Source organism: Marmota flaviventris, chromosome 6, assembly GCF_047511675.1.
Source record: "Marmota flaviventris isolate mMarFla1 chromosome 6, mMarFla1.hap1, whole genome shotgun sequence".
NCBI classification, from domain to species: Eukaryota; Metazoa; Chordata; class Mammalia; order Rodentia; family Sciuridae; genus Marmota; species Marmota flaviventris.
The window spans coordinates 117349179-117372831 of NC_092503.1; the positions used below are offsets into that span (position 1 = coordinate 117349179).

General features: G+C 36.2%; 1 protein-coding gene across 4 annotated transcripts in view; it reads right to left on the reverse strand.

Moving 5' to 3' along the window:
• Mapk14 (mitogen-activated protein kinase 14) overlaps nt 1-23653 on the reverse strand; it is a 70841-nt gene that overhangs the window by 37572 nt on the left and 9616 nt on the right. For 3 of the 4 annotated variants that reach the window (XM_027943757.2, XM_027943756.3, XM_027943758.3), the window contains exon 2: nt 5061-5190. In XM_027943757.2, coding sequence (XP_027799558.1) covers nt 5061-5190 — 130 coding nt within the window. Of the gene's footprint in view, nt 1-5060; nt 5191-5333; nt 5594-23653 lie in introns of those variants that run through there. The other variant, XM_027943759.2, reaches the window with a different exon arrangement.

A 23653-nucleotide genomic window follows, 5' to 3' on the forward strand; every position in this document is an offset into this window, starting at 1 on the left:
AATTGTTCCAAAGGAAAGACACAGAGTCACTTTTCAGACCCTTCACCACACAATTATATGCAAGAAAACCAAAACTGCCTATAATGGTAAGCCATTATAACAATCCTTAACACTTTGTGATATTTTCTTTGATTCTTCTAATGTGCATAAGTTAAATTGGGATTATACTGTGCATAAATTTATATTTCCTACCTTTCTACTTAACATCTACGTAACTTATTTTTCATGTCCTTATTATTCAATAATATTTGTATACGCTGTATTTATTATTTCTATATACCATATTTTAACATTAATATTTGGTAATGAATTTGGTTTCTGAGCTCCATTTACCTCAAATTAAAAGCATGGAGCTTCATTGCTTATTTTCATAGTACTGTGGGGAAGATTAAATAGACAAGGTATCTGAAGGCGACTAGGGCAAGGGACTAACCAGCTGAGGATTGCCTACATACACAGTGATCATAACCCATAGAATTTCATTAAAAATTACAAAGTATAACACATACATGAGCAAGTTTTTGAAGCAGCTACTTCCAGTAACAGAATTTGAAATGTAAAGCTAAACTATTCAAATGATTTGCTATAAGAAAGCGAAAAGCTTTGTATGATTTATATGATTTAATTTTAAGACGTACACCTAACACTGCCTTGGAAAAATAATACAGAAAAGCAGACTAATAAATAACACCCTATCAAAATCTAATTTCCTAAAAAGGAAAATATTTACAATATTTAATGTATTTAACACAAGCACACCAAAACAACAGTATGAAACTACCCAAGTTACATCAAAGTATTTTCTGTTTATTTGTTTGCTTTGTGGTGCTGGGGATTGTGTGCCAATTTAATAAAAATGTATTATTTCTATGTGTCATCCTTTGGATTATTATAGGATGATCATTAGAAATATTTGTTGCATAAGTATCATAAATGTACATTCTAAAAATTTCCAGGGCCCTGCACATGATAGGCAAGTGCTCTACCAATGACATTACGGGGGGGTGGGATGTGAGCTTTTGCAAAATACCTTTCTTACATTAATTGTATTTATGAAGTACAAATCCTAAGGAAAATATTGCAAAACATAGGCTTCTCAGCTTTATCTGGAGAACACTTTAGAAATATTCCATATATATTAATTTCTCACTTCTTAAATGGAAATTCCCTTTCAATTCAAGTCATATTTTAGCCTATCCCCTTAATCCTGCCATTATCTGGTTTCAGTCACCTAAAAGTAACCTAGGATTAAAATTTTTAGAATGTACATTTTTGATACTTATGCAACAAATATTTCTAATGATCATCCTATAATAATCCAAAGGATGACACATAGAAATAATACATTTTTATTAAATTGGCACACACCCCAAAATAAACAAACTCTACAAAGGCAATATTTAATATCTTTTAAAATAACCACAACAAAACAACCACAGGGTTAATCACAGTAAGGTCAAATCTAAGCTTCCCCAATAAAACTTCTGGAAGAATTCCCATAATTATTTTTAATTTAAGATGTACAGATCTCGAGGCACATAAGTTGGCAATCTAAGTAACTGCCCAGACAGCAAAAGGATGCAGCTGGCAATCTGCTTCTAATCACCCCTTAGAGCAGGTGTTAATGAGGCAAGGTCAAAAGTTCAATCAAGAACGGGCCAGCTGACTTTGTTCAGAGGAACTATCACAGTCACAGTAGTCATCCCCTAACTCCAGTCACCTATGTAATAACTGTGTGGTTGTCATTTGTTATCACTGATAGAAATAACTCAAGATGAACTACCCCTGAGGTCAGAGGCATATCTGTGTAAAAGATTACATATGTATCTGGCCCCTAAAAAAATCTGTCACCAACAAAGTTTTCAAGAGTTTTAAGCTGTTGGGACTGCTACCTTTGGAGGCTGCGCAGCTAGCTAAAAACCAGATGGAGACTCAAAGCAGTCATTAAAAAAAAAAAGAAGAAAAAAAGAAAAAGTATAATGAAGAAGAGGAGGATGTAGGAGAAGATTCCTTTGAAAAATCCTCAATTAAATCTACTAGAAGACTTGGTTCTTCACTGTGTAAAACTACTTTTACATTGTAAGCACCTCACAGATGTTGACAGAACAGACTACAAGGCAGAAAATGTTCTTCATGAAGTCAAAGTCTTCTGGCCTCTTCTCACCCCCGCTCCAAATGTGTCAAGAGAATAGAGAACCATGAGACATTCAACTATGTGCCTTCTTTTGTTCAAAAATACAAGTCACTAATATCTACGTTTAGATGACCCTCTACCGATAGAACCTAAACATCTTAATATAAAAAAGATGGATAGCTAATAAGCAAGGTGCTTAGAAAACAATTTATATAAATTAAAATCCTGTTTTTCATCAACCCTCTTTTTAAAAAAAATTTTTTTTAGTTGTTGATTGACCTTTATTTATTTACTTATACGTGGTGCTGAGAATCAAACCCAGTGCCTCACACGTGCTAGGCAAACACTCTACCACTGAGCCACAACCCCAGCCCCAACAACCCTCTTAAGAGTCCTATAGTCTTTCTTAAATTAGAATAATTGTATCCTATCATTCTGTGGCCCCCCATACCTCTACAAGCAAATTATAATCCAAATAGAACTAGCCCAGTATCATGTAATATATCAAAGTATCTCATTACAGAAAATTTAAACATTAAAAATTAAAGATGGGGCTGGGGCTGTAGCTTGTCTAGCAGGTGGCGAGGCACTGGGTTCAATCCTCAGCACCGCATAAAAAAAATCAATAAATAAAATAAAGGCATTGTGTCCATCTACAAGTTAAAAAAAAAAAAAAAAACCTAAACTAAAGATGGTTATTTTTTATGATTACTAGAAAAACCAAAGCGGGTAGATTCAGAGAACCCAAAATAATTTTTGTCTTATACACTGGCTAAAACTATTTGTATGAAAAAAGCAAGACAATGAAGTAATGAACTGGTAATCTCCTAAACCAGATGTTCTTAAATTAGCATCAGTGAGATACTTCAGCCTCTGGAGGTATTTTGGGGTTCCATAAATGTTCAGCTTGCATTCCATTTTTGAAATATTCTTCTTACTTAAAAAACTGTAACAATGTCTCTGTCACATTAATTAATGTGTAATGAAAAACAGCATACACATTCAAATGTGTTATAAACCAAATGTAAACACATCAGTTAAGCTGCCAGGCCACTTTGATTTTATGCAGACCTGGGAATAAACTTTCCCCTGCCAGCTTTTTCCACATATCTCGACTTCTTGTAAACATGTCATGATTAGGAAGGCTGCAGCTCTGCACTAAACTGGCCCATCCTGCAGTGCTGAGGATTGCACCCAGGGCAGCTCTGTCACCAAGCCACATGCGCAGTCCTCTTTTTATATTTAATTTTGAGAAAGGGTCATGTTAAGTTGCCCAGGTTGGCCTCCGACTTGGGATACTCCTGCCTCAGCCTCCCAGGTCTCTGGGATCACAGGTGTGCACCACTGTGCCCAGCTTTCTGTACTGAACTTTTTAAAAACCCAGATTTGCAAACATCTGCTCATAAAAATCAAACTTAGGAATAGAGGTTACCTGTAGAAAAAGGATTTTCTTAATAGTATGCACTCAAAATAAAACATGGAACAAAAAGATACAGCTGTTTAAAAAAGCATCCATAATGTAATCACAAATGTTAAGTCTTCATGTTCTCAATTTAGAAAGAACTTGCATCAATGAGACAAATGTATACTAATCAAGTATCCACTAACCTGTTTTTTTTTTCCCCCTTACTGTGGAGAAAAAAGTTCAATCATTAAAAAAGAAAGATTCTGAATTCCCAGATTTTGAATTTTTTTTGTGTGTGCACAGTAACAACCGATAGGGCCAATGACTCAACATCTTTCTGGCCCTTGTTTCTACAATGTTACAAGTTTTATAGTACCTTTTATACAGCAGTCACAGAAATTCTTCTTGATTTTGAAAGTCAAAAAATTAAGTGACATTCGTCAACAGTTTTTCACTTTCAGTTAATAATTCAATTACATCTACTGATTTGCCATATTAGGACTTATAATCACTCCTTTGCAAAAGGGCATTGTTCTCAAATTACTGAGTTGGTAGAAAAGAAAAAGTTATATTTAACTTAAACAATTATGTGACATTTATTAGAATAAAAGTCTCTTGAAGGTTAAAAAGAAAAATTATAATATCAAAGTACTGTACAGTCATCCCTTGTAGAGGACAACCACCGTCCTCCCATGGTTACCAAGATCTGCAGATGCCCACACTCCTTCTATAAAATGGCATGGTGCAACCTGTGCATATCCTCCCATCTACTTTTAAGATCATCTCTACATTACCTATAATCCTAAAGTAAATACTATGTATATAGTTGTTATACTGTTTTTTGTTTTTGTTTGGTTTGGTTTGGTGCTGGGGATTGAACCCAAAGCCTTGTGCATGCAAGGCAAGCACTCTACCAACTGAGCTATACCCCCAGCCTTACTGTATTGTTTAGGGAATAACAAAAAAGTCTGCATGTGTTCATTAGAGTTCAAATCTTTTTTTCTCCAGAATATTTTCTATTTGTGGTTGGTTTAATCTATGAATACACAGAGCTGAGGGCACACATAAAATAGCCATCTTTAATAGAACTTTCAGTGAATCAAAGCAGTTCCTCAAATTTTTTTACTAAAATAATCCATGTCAACAGAAAATAGCCATGAACCCCCCACATTGATAACATAGCCTTAAGCAAACCAGGCAAAGAGTAAAAAAATTTCCTTTTTAATATCGTTTAAACATTCCTAAGAAATTTGTGTTGTACTTTATAATGTACAACTTAAAAAAAAAAAAAAAAGCTTTCCCTCTAAAAATCTTTGGGTAAAACTAGAACTCCAGGAAGATGCACCATTTTTATTTCAAGACTCTGACTTGACAACCCAGTGGCCACTAACACACAGCACCCCGAGAAGCAGGAACCAAACTTCAATGCACTCCAATGTATTTCCACTGGCAGGAATTAAATCACAATTTTTCCGGTCTACTCCAAGAACAGACTATATCTTCGTTGAATGAATAACTTACATTTTCATGTTTCATGTGTTTAAGTAACCGCAGCTCTCTGTAGGTCCTTTTGGCATGAATGATGGACTGAAATGGTCTGGACAGCTTCTTCACTGCCACACGTAACCCAGTTTTTGTGTCAAAAGCAGCACTAAAGAGGAGAAAAGGGGGGAAAAAAAAGTCCCACCATTAAAAGTGCTTTAAATACCATTTTTGAATATTTACAAAGTTATTTCATTTCCAAATTAAATGGGTCTAAACAAAATAGAAAAAGGGGGGAGAAAACAAAAATACCTATAATCTCACTATCCAAAGACAGCTTCTATTATTTTTGGTGTTTCCTTCTAGTCTTTTTCATGCATCTAAATCAGTGGTTGGCAAATTTTTTCACTAAAGGGCCAGACACCGTGCAGCCCAAGGCCTGTCATCATGGCTCAGGTGTGGTTGTTTATAGCTGGAAAACAGCCAGATAATAAGTTAAAAAGCAGGTGTGGCTCTGTTCTAATAAACTTCACAAAAACAGGGAGTCAATTGATCCAAATAAGCCAGCAGATTGATAATCACAGTATTGGCTTTTCTGTCTCCTCTGCCTGGGCCTCACTTCATCTGCCACCATAAGCGGACGATCAGAGTAAAGGCTTTAGAAAATACTGTTTTCAGAAAAATGAGCTGGTACTAATATTTCCTGTGCACTTACAAAGTACTTGGCACTTTCTAGAGGGTGAGATACAGTAAGAAACAAACCAACAAATCCCTGCTCTGGGGAGAGAGAAGACCGGGAGAACAATAAAATAATTTCAGATAGTGATGGGTGTTGCAACAAAATGAAATGTTGATGGGAGAAAGAGTGAAAGAATGACAGGAAGCCAGTGCAGTTACACTACTTTAACTAGGATGTCTGAGGAAGAACACTTGCGCTTAGAACTGAACTAAAACCAGCATTAACCATGTGTGTGAAAATGAGCTTCGAGCACAAGAAATAATGATAAAAATCAACATTCTGCATCTTTACTACATAAAAGAAACTATTCTGAGCCCTTTATATTATTTTCTTAAATTAGCTCTTTTAATCGCAACACCCCTGTAAAGTAAGTATTGTCATTCCCTCACTCACAAACAAGGACAGTGAGCACAAAGAGGTTTTAAAGGGTGGTAAAGCAGAGAGACTGAATCTGGAGCTCTATGCTTTTAATCACTTGGCTAAGATGTCTTGTAAGAGCAAGTGCAAAGAAACAAATGGAAAAAGAAACAAAGGCAGACAGAGCATGGCAGGCTGTGTGAGCAGCGCTCAGGGAGCCAGGGGAGAGCACAGGGAATGAGGTCAGAAGCCGGCAGAGGCTGGACCATGCAGGACAGCTACAGCAAGAAACGCGATGTGTATTTTAAGTATTTTTGGAAATTGAGCTAATTCCATCATTCCTCATATCTCAGTCTAATGGGCACCTAAGACTTTCTGGTCATCTATGATCACCAAATTGACACCAAACTTTCTCTCACCGCTCTCTGTAAGTATTCCAGCTGTTCCTCTCCCTTTACGACCTTGCTTATGCCCTCCAATCTTCAACTCCCAATTCATGATACAGTCCTGTAAACCTTCAACCTCTTTTCTGAACTTTCCTGCCTCCTTGTGAGACGAGGCTGCATCTTGCAGACACTCCTCTTTCACAGCCCTCCATCAGAGGGGGAGTGCTCACCCAGCCAGCTTGTTTCAGGGCTAGCAGGCAGGCTGGGTGTTTTCCTTGCCAATTAGCACCACTTCAAGACCACTACTTTCCAACTGTTTTCTAAAGGCCTCTGCTCACAACCCTGATAAACCACCTCTCTCAGCTGCTGTTATCTACTGACCTGGAATTTTCCATCATTCACCAAAAAGAGTTCCCATCTGAAAGTCTCTCTCCACTTCCAACTTTCGTCATTACTCCTGGCAGCTTCAGCCTCCAGGTGGAGGGCGTATCCAACCTCCTGTTTCCTGACCACTCTAGGAAACTCCACCTCATCCAACCATCTTCACCGTCACTCCCCAGGTCTCCCTCCCCACCAAAAAGTGCCCTGCCTACAAAACTCTTTTCCCATCACAATCCTCCTCTCTTTAGTTCACTTGTACCTTGGCTAGGCAATTTGTTGACCTAATCATCATTGCTTGTTTCCATCCTTCAGCCCTCTCCTGTCCTCATTTCCTTTCTTGCTCAATGATGATAATTGCTACTTGTACCTCTCTCCCCCCAACCCCACATACTCACTGGATAAAGTCTAATCTTAGAAGCATTTAATTCCCCATGTCCAAATCCAAGGAACTAACTGTGATTGAAGATAAAAGGAACAAAACAGCACACAATTGGCTGCATTTTAAACTTCTGACCTTAACTTCAAATATGCTCTCAATAGTGCCACTCTTTTCTAGTGAGTTCATTTTTGTACTTCAGACTGATCATTTGACATCTTCTCTCACAAACCTCCAACTCAACCACTTCCCTTAAGAGGTACCCTTGCCTTCAATGGGAAAACAGAAACCATCAAAGGAGAGTTCCATCTGTCCATCACCAAATCTATAAACACATAGCACTTAGACCAATTCTCTCAATCTGCCCTTTTGCTAGAACAAAGGACACATGCCCTCCTTATCAAAGACCAATACATACTTCGGACCATCCCCCTTATCTTCAAGGGACTTCACTTCTTTATTACTTTTTTTTGGGGGGTTGGGGGGTACCGAAGATTGAATCCAGGGACAATTTACCACTAAGCTACATTAGCAGCCCTTTTTATTTATTTTGAGACAGGGTCTCGCTAAGTCTCACTAATGTACTGAGGTTGGCCTTGAACTTTGGATCCTCATGCCTTAGCCTCCTGAGTCACTGGGATTACAGGCATGTGCCACTGTGTCTGGCTGTATCATTCTTACCAGCATAAATATACTCTAGTTATTCTCTATCCTCAACAAAAACTTCCCTTGATGGCCACACATCTCAATATTCTCAAAAAAAAAGTCACCTATACCAGAAACTCCTAAAGTATGGGAACCAATATCATCAGTTTCACTGTGAATTTATAAGAAATACCCCTTTATTTAATTTCAACACACACTAAAGTATAAGAACCACTAGACTATACATCTGCTATACATCTGTGCTCCATGGACTAGTAGCATTGGCATCATCTGAGAGAACATCAGAAATGCAGAACCTCACACCCTAAAGGAGAATCTACATTTTTGTCAAGATCTCCAGGTGATTTACACAGCTCCTAAAGTATTGGAAAGCACAGATCTACACGACTGACTCATTTCCTCAATTCCCATCCTTCCTTCAATCCATTCCATTCAAACTGCTGTTTTTCTTTTTTAAATATTTTATTTACATTTTAGTTTTCGGCAGATACAACATATTTGTTTGTATGTGGTGCTGAGGATCGAACCTGGGCCGCACCCAGGCCAGGCGAGCACGCTACCACTTGAGCCACATCCCCGGCTCCCAAACTGCTGTTTTTCAAGGACATTAATGACCTCTGTTATCAAGTCCAATGACCACTTTTCAGGTTAGCAACTAATATGACTACCACTTCCCCTTTACTAAACACTCTCCTTCTATATCAACATTTCTACTGGTCCAAGGACTTCCCTGGCAGTTCCTTCTTTGTATCCACTGTATGTACCTCCATCCACAGGATGCAGTTCTTTAGGGCCTGGGCATGGGACCTCTTCCCTTCTCTTTCCCGCATTCTCCTAGACGATCTCATTTATTCGCATAAATTCAAATTAAATGCCATTTAATGTATTAAAAACTCCCAAACCTACATCTCTTACTGGAATCTCTTCTCAGAATTAACTGTCTGCAATACATTTTCTTATGAAAGACACATAAGCACCTTAAACTTAGCAAGTTCAAAATACCCACAACTATTCCTTTCCCTGTTATCTCAACAAATGGATTGTCCATCCAGTTGCTAAGGTCAGAAACTGGAGTATTATCCTTGCTTTCTCCCTTTTCCTTCAGCTCCTGGCCCCATCTAAATATATCAGCAAGTCTTGTGGGTATCTCCCTCCAAAATACATCTCAAATTCAACTTTTCTTCATTTCGCCACCATCATGTTAGCCATGTCATCCTCATTAGTCTGTCTTCTGACAGTAGACCCCCTGCTTCCTGTTTTGCCCCCTTCTAATATATTCTGCATTCCATACAATATTTTAAAAATACAAATCATTCATCTGCTTCAAACCCCTCAGGGAATTTCCTTGGCATACAGAATAAAATGCAAATTTCTTATCATTCTGAGTTACTTCTTCACCCCCTCGCCAGGCCTACCACTGTTCAGAACATGCTGGCTCCTTTCAGTTCCTGAAACTATTCAGACAGGCTGTTCCTGGTTCCCAAGATTCTCTTCACCCCTGCCCCCATGCCACCCCATGTCTACATCCTTATCTTTCAAGTATTGCCTTAGTCACCCCCAAGAGATGTATCTGTGAGGACCTAGCCAGTTACTGTCTGCCTCAACAGCTTCACTGACTTCATCCTTATCCAACAGAAAGGATGGGGGACTTTCTCTTCTCCTCCCCTTGCTTCTACTAACCCATATGATAATAACTTCTTCCTCTCAGAAGTACCACGCAGATGTTTACTCTTCTCTAAACTCAGTTCTCTAAACTGGCTTCAAAGCAGGGAAATGATCATGGCTCCCATGTGACTCAGCTTCTTCAACTCCCCACCTCAGGGTTTGCCTGCATCCTACAGGCTGAGCACCTTCTCTCTGTGGCTGGGGAACAAGGAATGCTAGCAGTTGCTAGCTGTCGGCTCCTCAGTGAGAATATAAGTTCAATTCGGAGAAGAAACAAAAAGCTCACCTGAATTACCTGTCCAAGCCATTCTCCATGCTAGCATTACCAGGAATAAAGTACATATTTTTAATCTTTATTTAACTCCTATTATCTACTCAATAAAAGAGACCAAGATTAATCAGTACCATACAGACAACAGTAGTCACAAATTATTATTATACATTTATTAACCATCCAGCAAAGTGGTTCAGCAAGGACTTGGGTTTAGGGATTAAAATTATCTGTATTTTGAGCTGGGGTTGTGGCTCATTGGTAGAGCACTTGCCTAGCATGTGTGATGCACTGGGTTTGATTCTTAGCACCTCATGTAAATAAATAAGTAAAATGAAGGTCCATCAACAATTAATACAATTTTTTTTTTTAAAAAAATTCAAATTCAATAAAATATAAATAAAACAGATAAAAACAGATTATCTGCATTGTAATTCTTGTTCTAACACTTATAGCTATGCAATCTTGAAAAAGTTAATTAAATTCTTTTAGCCTTATATATGAAATGAGGATAATGTTTACATTTAATCAGCATGGTTATCTGTTAGATTAAGATTAAAGGTGATAAAATATATGAACTCTGCTTCTTCTTAGTTTACAACTTAGTATAACTTGGTTTAGCAAAGAGCCTGGTCCATGGTAAAGCTCAAATATCAGACATTATTAATGTCTTTCCCACTCATCCTAAGCATCTTGAGGGCAGGAAGTGTATTTGTTCTACTCATCACAGTACATAGGACTTAGCACAATGCTTGGCGTGTGGTACATTCTTGAGAGATGCTTAACAAAAACACAGTACATAGAGTATTTTATAATGTAGCTATTTCAAAATACAAAAGGAAAACTTCAGTTTCATCATTTAGTCCTCGATTTTTATAAATTCAATAATATCCATCAAGAAATTGGTATTAATGTTAAAAACTAACATTTATTGAGGGCTCATTATTGCTAGGTGCTTTTTAAAAACATAAACATATATGAACATCCTTATCACAACAACCTTAAGAAAAGACATGATGATAATTCCCACTTTTCAAAGGAGCAACCTGAGGCTCAAAGAGGTTAAATAATGTGTCCAAGGCATAAATACAAAACGTCAGAGCTAGGATTCAAATCCAGGTGGTATGCTGCAAGTGTGACCTCTTAATCACTACAGCATGATGGACAAGCAGGTTCAACTTTGCTAACAGTTCAGTCTACTCTAAATATATTCTAATACATGAACTCTGCTTCTTTTCAAAAATGCTTTCCATTATAATTAATTATACTTCACAAGGGAAAGATTCTTCCTATGATCTTATATTGAACTCAGGGTAGTACTAATGAAAAATACTTTCTAAGAAAGAATTTTCACTCTATATATTCTATATACATTTCTTTATCTTGGGTAAGTTTTCAGTGACTCATGTTCTGCTGTTCCTTGTGTCAATGTGGCATTTCACAAATACAAAAATATCACTTTATAAATACTTACTGAACTGCCTTCTCAAGTGATTTTTTATGGATAAAAAAGAAACATTACCATCTGAAATGATAAAATACACATGAAGCAAAGTGCCCAAGAAAATAGTATCATTATAAAGAGTTGGCCAATTTCCATAAAGTTGGACTCAAAAATATAAAAATTGGACTTTAAAGTTTATATGCAAAAACATGTAAGTTGGATTCAAAAAAGTTGAGTTCAAAATAAATAAATGTCCACTGCAGCCTGTTCACAATAACAAAACCAGAAACTATCTGAACATCCAATGAGGAATAATTAACACAAATCAAACAGTACATTCTCTTTTTTTTTTTTTTAAGAGAGAGAGAGAGAGAATTTTAATATTTATTTTTTAGTTTTCAGAGGACACAACATCTTTGTTTGTATGTGGTGCTGAGGATAGAACCCGGGCTGCCCACATGCCAGGCGAGCGCGCTACTGCTTGAGCCACATCCCCAGCCCCAAACAGTACATTCTCATATCCCACACTGCAGCAATCAAGAATCTCCATATGCTTATATGTACATGCTATATTATGATGAGAAAAAGAACAAGTTTCAGAAGAGTAATCCTGTGGGAAAAAGAAATTTATACTCATTTTCATATATTTGCATTTTACATATTTCTATTTATTTTTTAAATGTAAACTTACATCTTTTCTTTTTTTTTGGTACCAGGAATTGAACCCAGGGTCGCTTACCACTGAGCCACATCCCCAGCCATTTTTTAATATTTTATTTTAAGCCAGGGTCTCACTAACTTGCTAAGGCTGACTTTGAACTTCCAATCCTCCTGCCTCAGCCTCCCGAGTGGCTCAAATTACTGGCATGTGTCATTGCACCAGACTGAATTTACATCTTTTAATAAGGTTAGTAGTAAAGTTAGAAACTTAAATCATCTGTGTTGTTTTGTCACTTAAAAAAAGCACTCTAAGTTTAATGAAACTACTATTAACAATTATGTTTCCTTCAAATGACACATTCAGGGTTAAAATCACAGTATATAAAGTTGTATCCTATAAGCATTTTTCATTTTGCTATTCAATTTTCAAATCTGTCATTTATGCTGGGTGCAGGGACCTGTAATTCCAGCTGCTCAGGAAGCTGAGGCAGGCGGATCATAGGTTCAAAGACAACCTCAGTAACTTGGGGAGGCCCTAAGCAACTTAGGAAGACCCTGGCTCAAAAAATAAAGGGCTGGGGATGGGGCTCAGGAGTTCATAGGCATTACAGCCATTCCCTTCAAACACACACACACACACACACACACACACACACACACACAATGTAAATACTACTACAGTGGATATCTTCATATGTACACTGCTTCTCCCATAATTGTATCACCCTAAAACATACTAATTTTTACTTCAGAGGACACACACTCCCCACTTTTAAAAACATGATACTTGCAAGAGATAGCAGGAATTGTTCAGAGAAACTGTTCTCTACTTATTAGCTAGTAATACCTATAGAAAAAGCTGCTAAAGCAAGGAATACATGATCCACCCCTGCCCCCAACTCATTAAGCATTTCAATGTTCTTCCTAGCTTGCTGTTTCTACCACTAATAATATCTGTAGAAGGAAAATTACATATTTTGTTCTAAACTTCAAATTGTAACTAACAAAAGCATAAGTTCATATTTTAAAACTCATAAACCAATTGAATGCTCCAAGAGGAAAAATCTCAAACTTACTGAATATCTGATTATGCCATATATTCTTTGGGGATTGTTTAATCCTCGTAACTTGATAATGTGATTATATTTATTTTCCAAAATGAAACCATGGTCAGAAAAATTAATAAATCAATTAAGGCCATATAACTAGTGTGCAGATGGTTTTGATATCTGTATCTAATTTCAACATACACTCTTTTCCAGGACACCAACCTAATGCCAGGGGATGAGGCTATTGGTTTTACCTTAATGATTCACTTACTGGTATTACCAGTTAGGAAGTCTCTTCTTAATCACATTTTGAAAACTAGTGCTACAAGTAAAACCTATTTTCATGAACAGTATCAACAGTATCATAAAATGGAATCATCTTTATTATAATCAGGTTCTCCAAACTAAAATTCAGGATACATTGTTTAACAAGTTCTCCCTCCTTTGTAAATTTATACAAAGTATTCCAAAGTTATAAAATTATCTCATATTTTATAAAATCACTCAAATGGTTTTAAAAACCTACAAGAAATATAAAATTCATTAAAGAGGATTATTATAATATCAAGATGTCAATGTCACTCAGCTAATTGCTGACTATAATTCAGTGCCTAGCATACAATAATATTCATTAAATAAAACTGAATGTTTGTTTTGCTATTCAATTATACTTGCCTCCCCAGACCTGCCACTGGGAGAGAGAGAGAGAGGAAAAAAAAAAAAAAAAAAAAAAAAAAAAAAACCTCACTGAATTCTTAATATATTCTAATACAATTTCATTTTAACTTCTAAATTTACTTATGTATACTCTACTATATTATACAATAGGTTTAAAGCAGCCTAATGATGCAGGAAGTGACTTAGGGAGATAAATAAGATAATAATGTCTGTACCAGTGAGGTTAGCATATACCAGGAGGCCCTTTCTAAATAAATGCCCGTTAGAGGTGGGCCTCATATTTGGCTCTGAGCCCACTACAACCAAGATTAAAGAGAACACAACCAGTTAGGACTTGAGTCACAGGAGCCATATAATAAAAACAAACCAGGTACTCAGAAGAACTGAAGAGAGGCATAATTATTCCTGTAATAAAACCAGAGAAAAGTTCCTCCTGTGTGTATTTATGAAGGAGACACTGTATAATGTGGTAAAAATGTCCTAATCAACATCAATCAACATCTTTACAAAAATTTAATAGTGGGTTTCAGATGGTTCTCTTCTTAAGCCATCCATCAGTACAGACTGCTGTCATAAAGCCAAAATAGAGTCCATTATTAGCAAAAACGGGGAGGGGAGAACAACATAGCTCAGACAGACCTAATCCAAAATAAATCTTAAGTGTGTTTAGAAAAATAATAAGCTTTATATTCTTCAGACAATCCTCCAAAGATCTATTAAGAGCACTTTTACAGGTAAAGAAATGGGGAATTTGTATATTTATGTTTCATGAGGCACTTGGCTTGCAGATTTTCTGTTATAGGGTAAAGACAGATCAATATGCTTCAAGAGTTGGCTGAGTGGAAATAACTTCTTAAGAAAGGTAAAGTGCTAGGCCAGATGTGGGGGCAGATGTCAGTAATCCCAGAGACTGGAAGGATGAAGACAGGAAGGTGGCAAGCACAAGGATAGCCTCAGCAAACTAGCAAGGCCCTAAGCAACTTAACAAGACCCTGTCTCTAAATAATAAATTAAAAAACAAAGGACTGGGGTGGAGTACAACGGGGGCACTTCTGTAATTCCAGCAGCTCAGGAGGCTAACGCAGGAGAATGGCAAGTTCAAAGCCAGCCTCAGCAGTTTAGCAAGGCCCAAAGCAACTTAGCAAGACCTTGTCTCTAAATAAAATATTAAAAAGGTCTGAGGATGTAGCTCAGTGGTTAAGCCCCACTGGGTTCAACCTCCAGTACCAAAAATAAATAAAATAAAAATAAAGAACTGGGGATATAGCTCAATGGTAAAGCACCCCTAGGTTAAATCTCCAGTTCAAAAATAAGAATAAGAAAGGTGAGTGCTGCCTTAGTACCTGTGTCCACAAACAGTATAAGGATACAAATGACTATACCAAGATTTTCCTCAAAATACAAACTGGATTTTCCAATAGAATGAAGAATCATCTAGCAAGTCTTGATAATTTGTGGGAATCATAATTGATTTCACCATTTCTTCTTCCCTCCTCCCCCTCCCCCTCCCCTCCTCCTCCTCTTTTTTTTTTTTTGTGTGTGTGAGTGGGGGTACTATAGATCATATATATGCCTCATATATGCCAAGCAACCATTCTACCACTGAGCCACATCCCCAGCCTACACTTTCTTTAAATGGGCATAGATGATTCTCTAATTCCCTAATCATGTTAATAAGCAAAAACAAATGTGCAATATAGTTAATAAATACAATGTTACTTTTGGAAATTACTAGAAATATTTAAATATATTAAAATCTAGTTACACTGAATTAGCAAAGTCTCATTAACTTCATTAAAATATCTAAGTGGGAAGAAATAATGTGCAAAGACATGACATCTTTTCTTCAGATCATATGAACCCAGGCTTTTTTCCAGTCAAATTCAGGTTAACTGACAATAGCCTTCAAAACTTGCCTTAGTTACTCAGAAGTAATTAAGTAGTTCAGACTAGTTGAAACTTTCTCTTTACCTATTATACTGGTTACAAATTTCAAAAATTACCATACTGGAAATATTTTTGTTCACAAATCTCACAGAACCTAATTTTTCTACCTTTTAAATTTAGATTAATGTGCAAATATCACTGTAGTTCTGCAATGGATGCTCTGTCCCTTCCATTCCAGAAATAATACTATGAATTGAGGCAAATTTATGCACAAACAGGAACTAAAGTTTTGATTTTGAAACCTTCAAAAAACATATTGTTCAGAGTAGTAAGAGATTCTAACATATCTTCACTAACTCTCAGTATCTTGTTTTAACATCTAAACATCACTAATGTTTTAAAATTTTGACTATTTTCATTTTATATATAGTTTTATATATAGTTCCATTCTTAAATGGAATTTAGTTTCTTAAAATAGAACTTTCACATTGACAAGAAAATGTTATTAATACAATTGTTATAAGTAACTAGCTTTTCACTTTCTAAACTTTCCTCTCAAAGAGGCTTAAAACCTCTGTAAGGGACATACAATAAACCTCATCGATAGATACTTAGTCCAGAATGGAAAAAACAGCAATTGATTTCTATTTATAGAACATATAGTTCAAAACACTTGCATGAAAATTAAGTATTTTCATGAAAATTTCATTCAGATAGAAAATGATATTTGTGATAAAATTTATTAGGGACATTAACTGAGGACCTGGGATTCAGGGAATGGCAATACACATTAGAAATTTGCCATTCCCTATTCATTACAATTTCTGCTGCAAAAGCTTCTAAGATAGTGAAACAAAAATATTTTAACAACTACTTTAATTTTTACAAGGGCTGATAAAAACTAACATCCAAGTAATGTAGAAATTCACTTAAATATGCAATCAAAAACTTTTAAAACCTGACAAAATGTAATTAATCTGTATTGGTACATGTTCCATTTGAAAATACAATGATTTTTAAAAATTCTTCTTCACTGGAGCTTTAAAAGCTACAGTGGTATCAATTTAGTAAATATTTCTTTGATTGCCATGTGAAGTGACATATTTCTTCATCAATAGAAATAGTTATCCCATAATGATTGCAAAAATATTACATATGATTGTTTTTCTTTTGAGATTATTTTCTAAAGCCTCAATAGGATTTTATCACTATGAATAAATCTCTAATTTTGTGTGTTTGAAATTTTCAATAACACCCATAAATCAAAGGCATTTCTGTATATCAGCGATAAATCCTCCGAAAGGGAAAGGAGGAAAACTACCCCATTTACGATAGCCTAAAAAATAAAACAAACAAACAAACAAAAAAAAAACCCCTTGGGAATGAACCTAACAAAAGAAATGAAAAACCTCTACAACGAAAACTACAGAACACTAAAGAAAGAAATTAAAGAAGACCTTAGAAGATGGAAAGATCTCCCTTGTTCTTGGATAGGCAAAATTAATATTGTCAAAATGCCCATACTACCAAAAGCACTACACGGATTTAATGTAATTCCAATCAAAATCCCAATGACATTCCTCATAGAAATAGAGAAAGCAATCATGAAATCCATCTGGAAAAATAAGAGACCCAGAATAGCTAAAGCAATCATTAGCGGGAAGAGCAAAGCAGGTGGCATCACTATACCAGATCTTAAACTATACACTAAACAGCATGGTATTGGCACCAAAATAGACTGGTAGACCAATGGTACAGAATAGAGGACAGAGACTAACCCCCATAATTGTTATATTAGACAAGGTGCCAAAAACATACATTGAAGATAACCCTTCGACAAATAGTGCTGGGAAAACTGGAAATCCATATGCAACAAAAATGAAATGTATTCCCATGCACAAAACCCAACTCAAAGTGAATCAAGAACCTAGGAATTAAACCAGAGACCATGAGTCTAATAGAAGAAAAAGTAGGACCAAATCTTCACCATGTCAGATTAGACCCTGACTTCCTTAATAAGACTCCTACAGTACAAGAATTAAAATCAAGAATTAATAAATGAGATGGATTTAAACTAAAAAGCTTTTTCTCAGCAAAAGAAACAATCAGTGAGGTAAATAAAGAGTCTACATCTTGGGATCAAATTTTTACCACTCACACATCATAGAGTGCTCATCTCTAGGGTATATAAAGAACTCAAAAAGCTAAACACCAAAAAAATAAAATAAAAAATAACCTAATTAATAAATGGGCCAAGGAACTGAACAGACACTTCTCAGAAGAGGATATACAATCAATCAACAAATATATGAAAAAATGTTCATCATCTCTAGCAATTAGAGAAATGCAAGTCAAAACTACTCTAAGATTTCATCTCACTGTAGTTAGAAATGGCAGCTATTAAGGATACAAACAACAATAAGTGTTGGTGAGGATGTGGGGAAAAAGGTACACTCCTACATTGCTGGTGGGACTGCAAATTGGTGCAGCCAATATGGAAAGAAGTATGGAGATTCCCTGGAAAACTGGGAATGAAACCACCCTTTGACCCAGCTATCCCTCTCCCTCAGTCTATACCCAAAGGACTTAAAAACAACATACGACAGGGACACAGCCACATCAATGTTTATAGCAGCACAATTCACAATAGCTAAACTGTGGAACCAACCTAGATGCCCTTCAGTAGATGAAAATGTGGTATATATACACAATGGAATATTACTCAGCAATAAAAGAGAATGAATCATGGCATTTGTAGGTAAATGGATGGAGTTGAGAATATAATGCTAACTAAAGTTAGCCAATCCCAAAAAACCAAATGCCAAATGTTTTCTCTAATAAAAGGAGGCTGATTCATAATGGGGTAGGAAGGGAGAACATGGGAGGATTAGATGAACTCTAGAGAGGGCAAAGAGGTGGGAAGGGAAAGGAGGGGGGATGGAGGTAGAAAAGACGATGGAATGAGATGGACATCATTACCCTAAGTACATGTATGAAGACAAGAATGGTGTGAATATACTTTGTATACAACCAGAGATATGAAAAATTGTGCCCTACATGTGTAATACGAACTGTAATGCATTCTGCTATCATATAACAAATTAGAATACAAAATTTTAAAAAAAGAAATTTTTAATAGCAAATATTTTTGAAGTTATCAAATAATTTTAACTCCTTTCAAGAAATTTGAAATGGTAAATAGACTAATCATATGTTACACTGTAATTATTTAGTACTGCCTTGCTGCTACAATTTAAAGGCTTTTATAGTAATAATGTTTATGGGCTTCCTATCCACTCTACAAATACATGCTATGCACATGACTATATATAAGTAGCAGGCACTGGTGTGTCTTAACAGTTTGCAATTTCTCAGTCTGTAACTCTCCATTTTATATTATATGTACATTTTATAATAACACTTAGTATATTAGTTATCTATTGCTAGATAACAAATTACCCCAAAACCTGGTGGCTTAAGCAAGATTTAATTATCTCACACTTTTAGTGGGTCAGGAATTCAGGAGCAGTTTAGGTGGGTGGTTCTGTACCTTATCTCTCATGAGGCTGCAGTCAAGATCATGGCCACAGCAAGTCATCTGAAGAGCTGACACTCTGGAGGATCTACCTTCAGAATGGCTCACTCTCATGGCTACTGGCGAGACTTACTCCTGCCACAAAAGGATGCTTCAATGTTTTTCCAACATGGCAGCTGACTTCCCCTAAAGCAGTGGTTCCTCAACAGAGGGCCATTTTTGTCCCCCAAGGGATATCTGCCAAGGTCTAAGACATTTTTGACTGTCACAAGGGGGGTTTAGAGGAAGTGCTACTGGCATCTAGCAGGTAGTATCCAGGAAGGCTGTTAAACATCCAACAGCAGATAGGACAGCAGCCCCAACAAAGACTTATCTGACCCAAATGCCCATCAGAGTCACAATTGAGAAACTCTGCTCTACAGCAAGTAATCTCAGAGAAATCGCAAGACAGGAGACAAAGTCTTTTACAACCCACCCTCCAAAGACATACTCTATCATTTTTGCCACATTCTATATATTAAAAAAATAAGTCACTAAGTATAATCCTCACTGAAGGGGAGGGGAGGGGAATTAAGCTCCACCTCTCAAAGGAAGAGACAATTTGTGGTCATATTTTATTTATTTATTTACTATGTGTGTGTATGGTTCTGGGGATTGAACCCAAGGCTTCCTGCATGCTAGGCAAGTGTTCAATCACTGAGCTACATTCCTAGCTCTGTGGTCATATTTTAACTCAATTACACTTAGCAACTTAACTCTTATCAAAATACAGATGGTCCCCAGCTTACAATGGCTTGGCTTTACAATGACACAAAAACTATGAGCATTCAGTAGAAACTATACTTTGAATTTTAAATTTTTATCTTTTCTTGGCAAGTGTTAAGCTGTGAGCAGCAACAACTAGCCACAGCTCTCAGTTTGCCAAGCAGCTCATGAGGGTAAACAACCCACACTCCACAGTGTACTATGTTTCTAAGCGATGATTCTGGGTAAAGGTTATGTGTATCTTATGCATTTTTAATTTAACAATATTTTCAGCACATGATGGGTTTATCAGAACATAGGCCTAATGTAACTCAAAGAGCACCTATACTTAGATATTTCCACGGTATCTCTCTCTCTCTCTCTCTCTCTTTTTTTTTTGGTGTATGTGTGTGTGTGGTGCTGGGGGTTGAACCTAGGGCCTTCTGCATGCTAGGCAAGCACTCTACCAACTGAGCTATCCCCAGCCCCCTAAGATATCTCATTTATATGAATACTAGATCAGAATCCTTTTGTTGCACTAGAAAAGGCACTGACATTCTACCTAACAAGGCTACTTTTACATCCTAGTGAATGGTCTCTGCAGTATTTTGATGATCTGATCTTACCAAATTCTATTAAACATAAATATACAAAGTATGATATACAGAAAAGTAAACCAGTAGTCTAAAGATTTGAGTTCTAGTTTTGCTTTTGGCACTTCCTAGCAGGTGGTCTCAGCCAAAGCTTCTACAAACCTGTTTCCTGCCTATCTCACAATGCTGTTTTGAAGCTCAAGTAAGATAACTATGTGAAAGTGTTTTATAAACCATAAAAGTCAGGAAGTCTGAAATACTCCAAGTCAGAATGAACATACTATTATAAAATAATCTCATGGTCAATGCTGTATCTGCAACTTTTGGCCTGGGGTTTTCACATAGTGAATTCTCAAAATACATTTTGAGATCTCTTACCCTCAAATTAGATGTTGAGTCTATCTTCAAAATAATGGTAAAACAGGCAGATTATTAAAACAATTGAGAGTCCCAATCCTTGGTCATTTGTTGTCAATCTATGGATAAATGTTGTAGTTCCTTCAAGTTAAAATGCACATTTATTCAACAATTCTTAGATAGGACCTAAGTACCACAATCAGTAACGTATTGTAGTCAATACTTACAGACATTGAACTCAAAACAATTATTCCTTTATATATTTGTTTCCCAATTTAAGCTATGAGGGAGACCAGAAACTATGTTTTATCTTTTTATCCTCAGAAGCTGGTGCAGTGACTGGTATAACACACACACAGAAATAAATACATACCAAAAAGGAGAGTTCTTTACCTGAAGGCGCTGAGAAATCCGGGGAGTCAGAATGAACAGAGGTCTACATAAACAAATTGTTAAAAACTTTTTCAAAGTAGCATATTTGCTTCATCCAATCCTTTTTGTATAGTATGTTTCAGCCAGACTGATTTTATTAGTAGCAGTTTGTTTGTCTGTTACCAGGGATTGAGTCCTGGGGCATTTAATCACTGAGCCATCCCCCCGGCCATATATATATATGTGTGTACACACACACACACAAATATATGTGTGTATGTATACTATATATATGTGTGTGTGTGTGTGTAAATATATATATATATATATATCCTTTTTTTTTTTTAATTTAGAGACAGGGTCTTGCTAAATTGCTTAGGACCCCTCATTAAGTTGCTGAGGCTGGCTTTGAAATCACAATCCTCCTGCTACAGTCTCCCAAGCCCCCGGTATTACAGGTATAAGCCACCATGCCCAGTTTAAAACATTTTTTTACTTGGGGCTGGGGCTGTAGTTCAATGGCAGAGCACTTGCCTAGCATGTATGAGGCACTACTGGATTCAATCCTTAGCACTACATAAAAATAAATAACAGGCACAGTGATGCATACCTGTAATCTCAGCAGCTCGGAAGGCTGATGCAGGAGGATCTTGAATTCAAAGCCAGCCTCAGCAAAAGTGAGGTATTTTCACTTAGTTTATGTTTTTTCCTGTTGTCTAAAAATGTTCTCTTCCCAAACATCACCCATCCTTCAAAAATATCTTCAAATCTTTCCTCCTCCATGAAACCGTTCTAACTATTATAATCAACAATACCTCACTTCTGTATACACATCTTCTCATGTATACAGTTCATTAATATTTCATGTCTATTTCTTCTATACACTGGTGGGCATGGACCACTAATGTATGATAAACAAATTTCCTTCACTACAATAAATCTAAAATATAAACATAAATGTATATAAACATGCTTCAAACTTTCAAAATTATGTTGTCTTAATACATAGTAATAGAAATCTTCAAGCAATTGGCTGATTCCCTGATTGAAATTTTCATGACCATTATCATTCATGAATGCTAACAATAAGATTCCTTCAAATGTCAGCTTTTCATTTATCTAAAATTGAACCATACAGGTACATACATGAATATTATACAGATGAATCCATTTCAAGGGAAGCTAGTGCTCTATTTTCTAATACTATATCTTTCATGAGCACACTAACGTATGTAGAAAAGGGAAAACATGAAACATTACATATCAATGTATTTGGAATCCACATGGTTAGGCATACTCAAGATCAAGATATACCAATTTGGAAGTATACTACACAAATGAATTGTTGAAACAGAATCAGATAATTAAAAAAAAAAAAAAAGACCCTTAGGGCTGGAGACATAGCTTAGTGGTAAGTGCTTGTCTAGCAAAGAGGCCTGGGATTTGGTCCCCAACAAAACACATGCACACACAAACACACTGACCAAAAGATGAAATAAAATTATTAGAGAAATAAGGAAAAATCAGAATAAGGAGTTATTAAAAAATATTTAAAATACAGTTTTTTAAATTGAAAATTACATAGTATGACACTAAAATCAGTAACTATCTTATAAGCTCAAAGTCACTAAAGCACTGCCATAGATCATTCAGGAACATCACAATATGTCTTATAAGGTATCAGAATATAATGTACCAAATGACACAAGAACAGAGCTGATCCTCCTCAGTTACTACTACCTGTGATCCACAAGAGTACTAAAAAAATTCACTGTTGTTGTTTAATTTTTTTAAATATTTATTTTTTAGTTGTAGTTGGACACAATACCTTTATTTTATTTATTTATATATGGTGCTGAGGAACGAACCCAGGGCCTCACATGTGCTAGGCGAGCGCTCTACCGCTGAGCCACAACCCCAGTTCTGTCATTGTCTAATTTTTAAAAACTAAGCAAAGCTTAGCAAGAACTTTCAAAGATCTAGATTTATTTAATAAATGTGTAATACTACTTCTTGTTCTTTAGTTTAACTGCAGCTCCTTTGTGGTTTTCTAATAGCATTATATTTCCAGGAGTTTTCAAAAGCTAGATATTGCAAGATAACTGAGAAAAGATACAGAAAAATGCCAGAAGAGACAGTGGGGCTAAACATCACCTACCAACAGTTTTCTTTTCCAGACACATTTAAAAACCCTAAAGTAGGTCATGAAAAAAAAAATTTTTCACAAAAAAGTCAGCTTTCCCCCAACTATCCCTGGTTGTTTCTCAGCTGCAAGGTGATATGCCGGGCCCCTGTCAAACACAATATGCAAGTTCTCCCATCTATTAAGCTCACTGTGTTGTTTCTAGGCTCTTGCCCCTTAGGAATGCCATTATTCTCCTGGAAATAATGAAAATCATGTTTAGAGAGGTCCTGATTTATAAAGCAGCAAGTAGAGCATTTCTATCTTTTTACAGGCAGAAGATTCAAGTT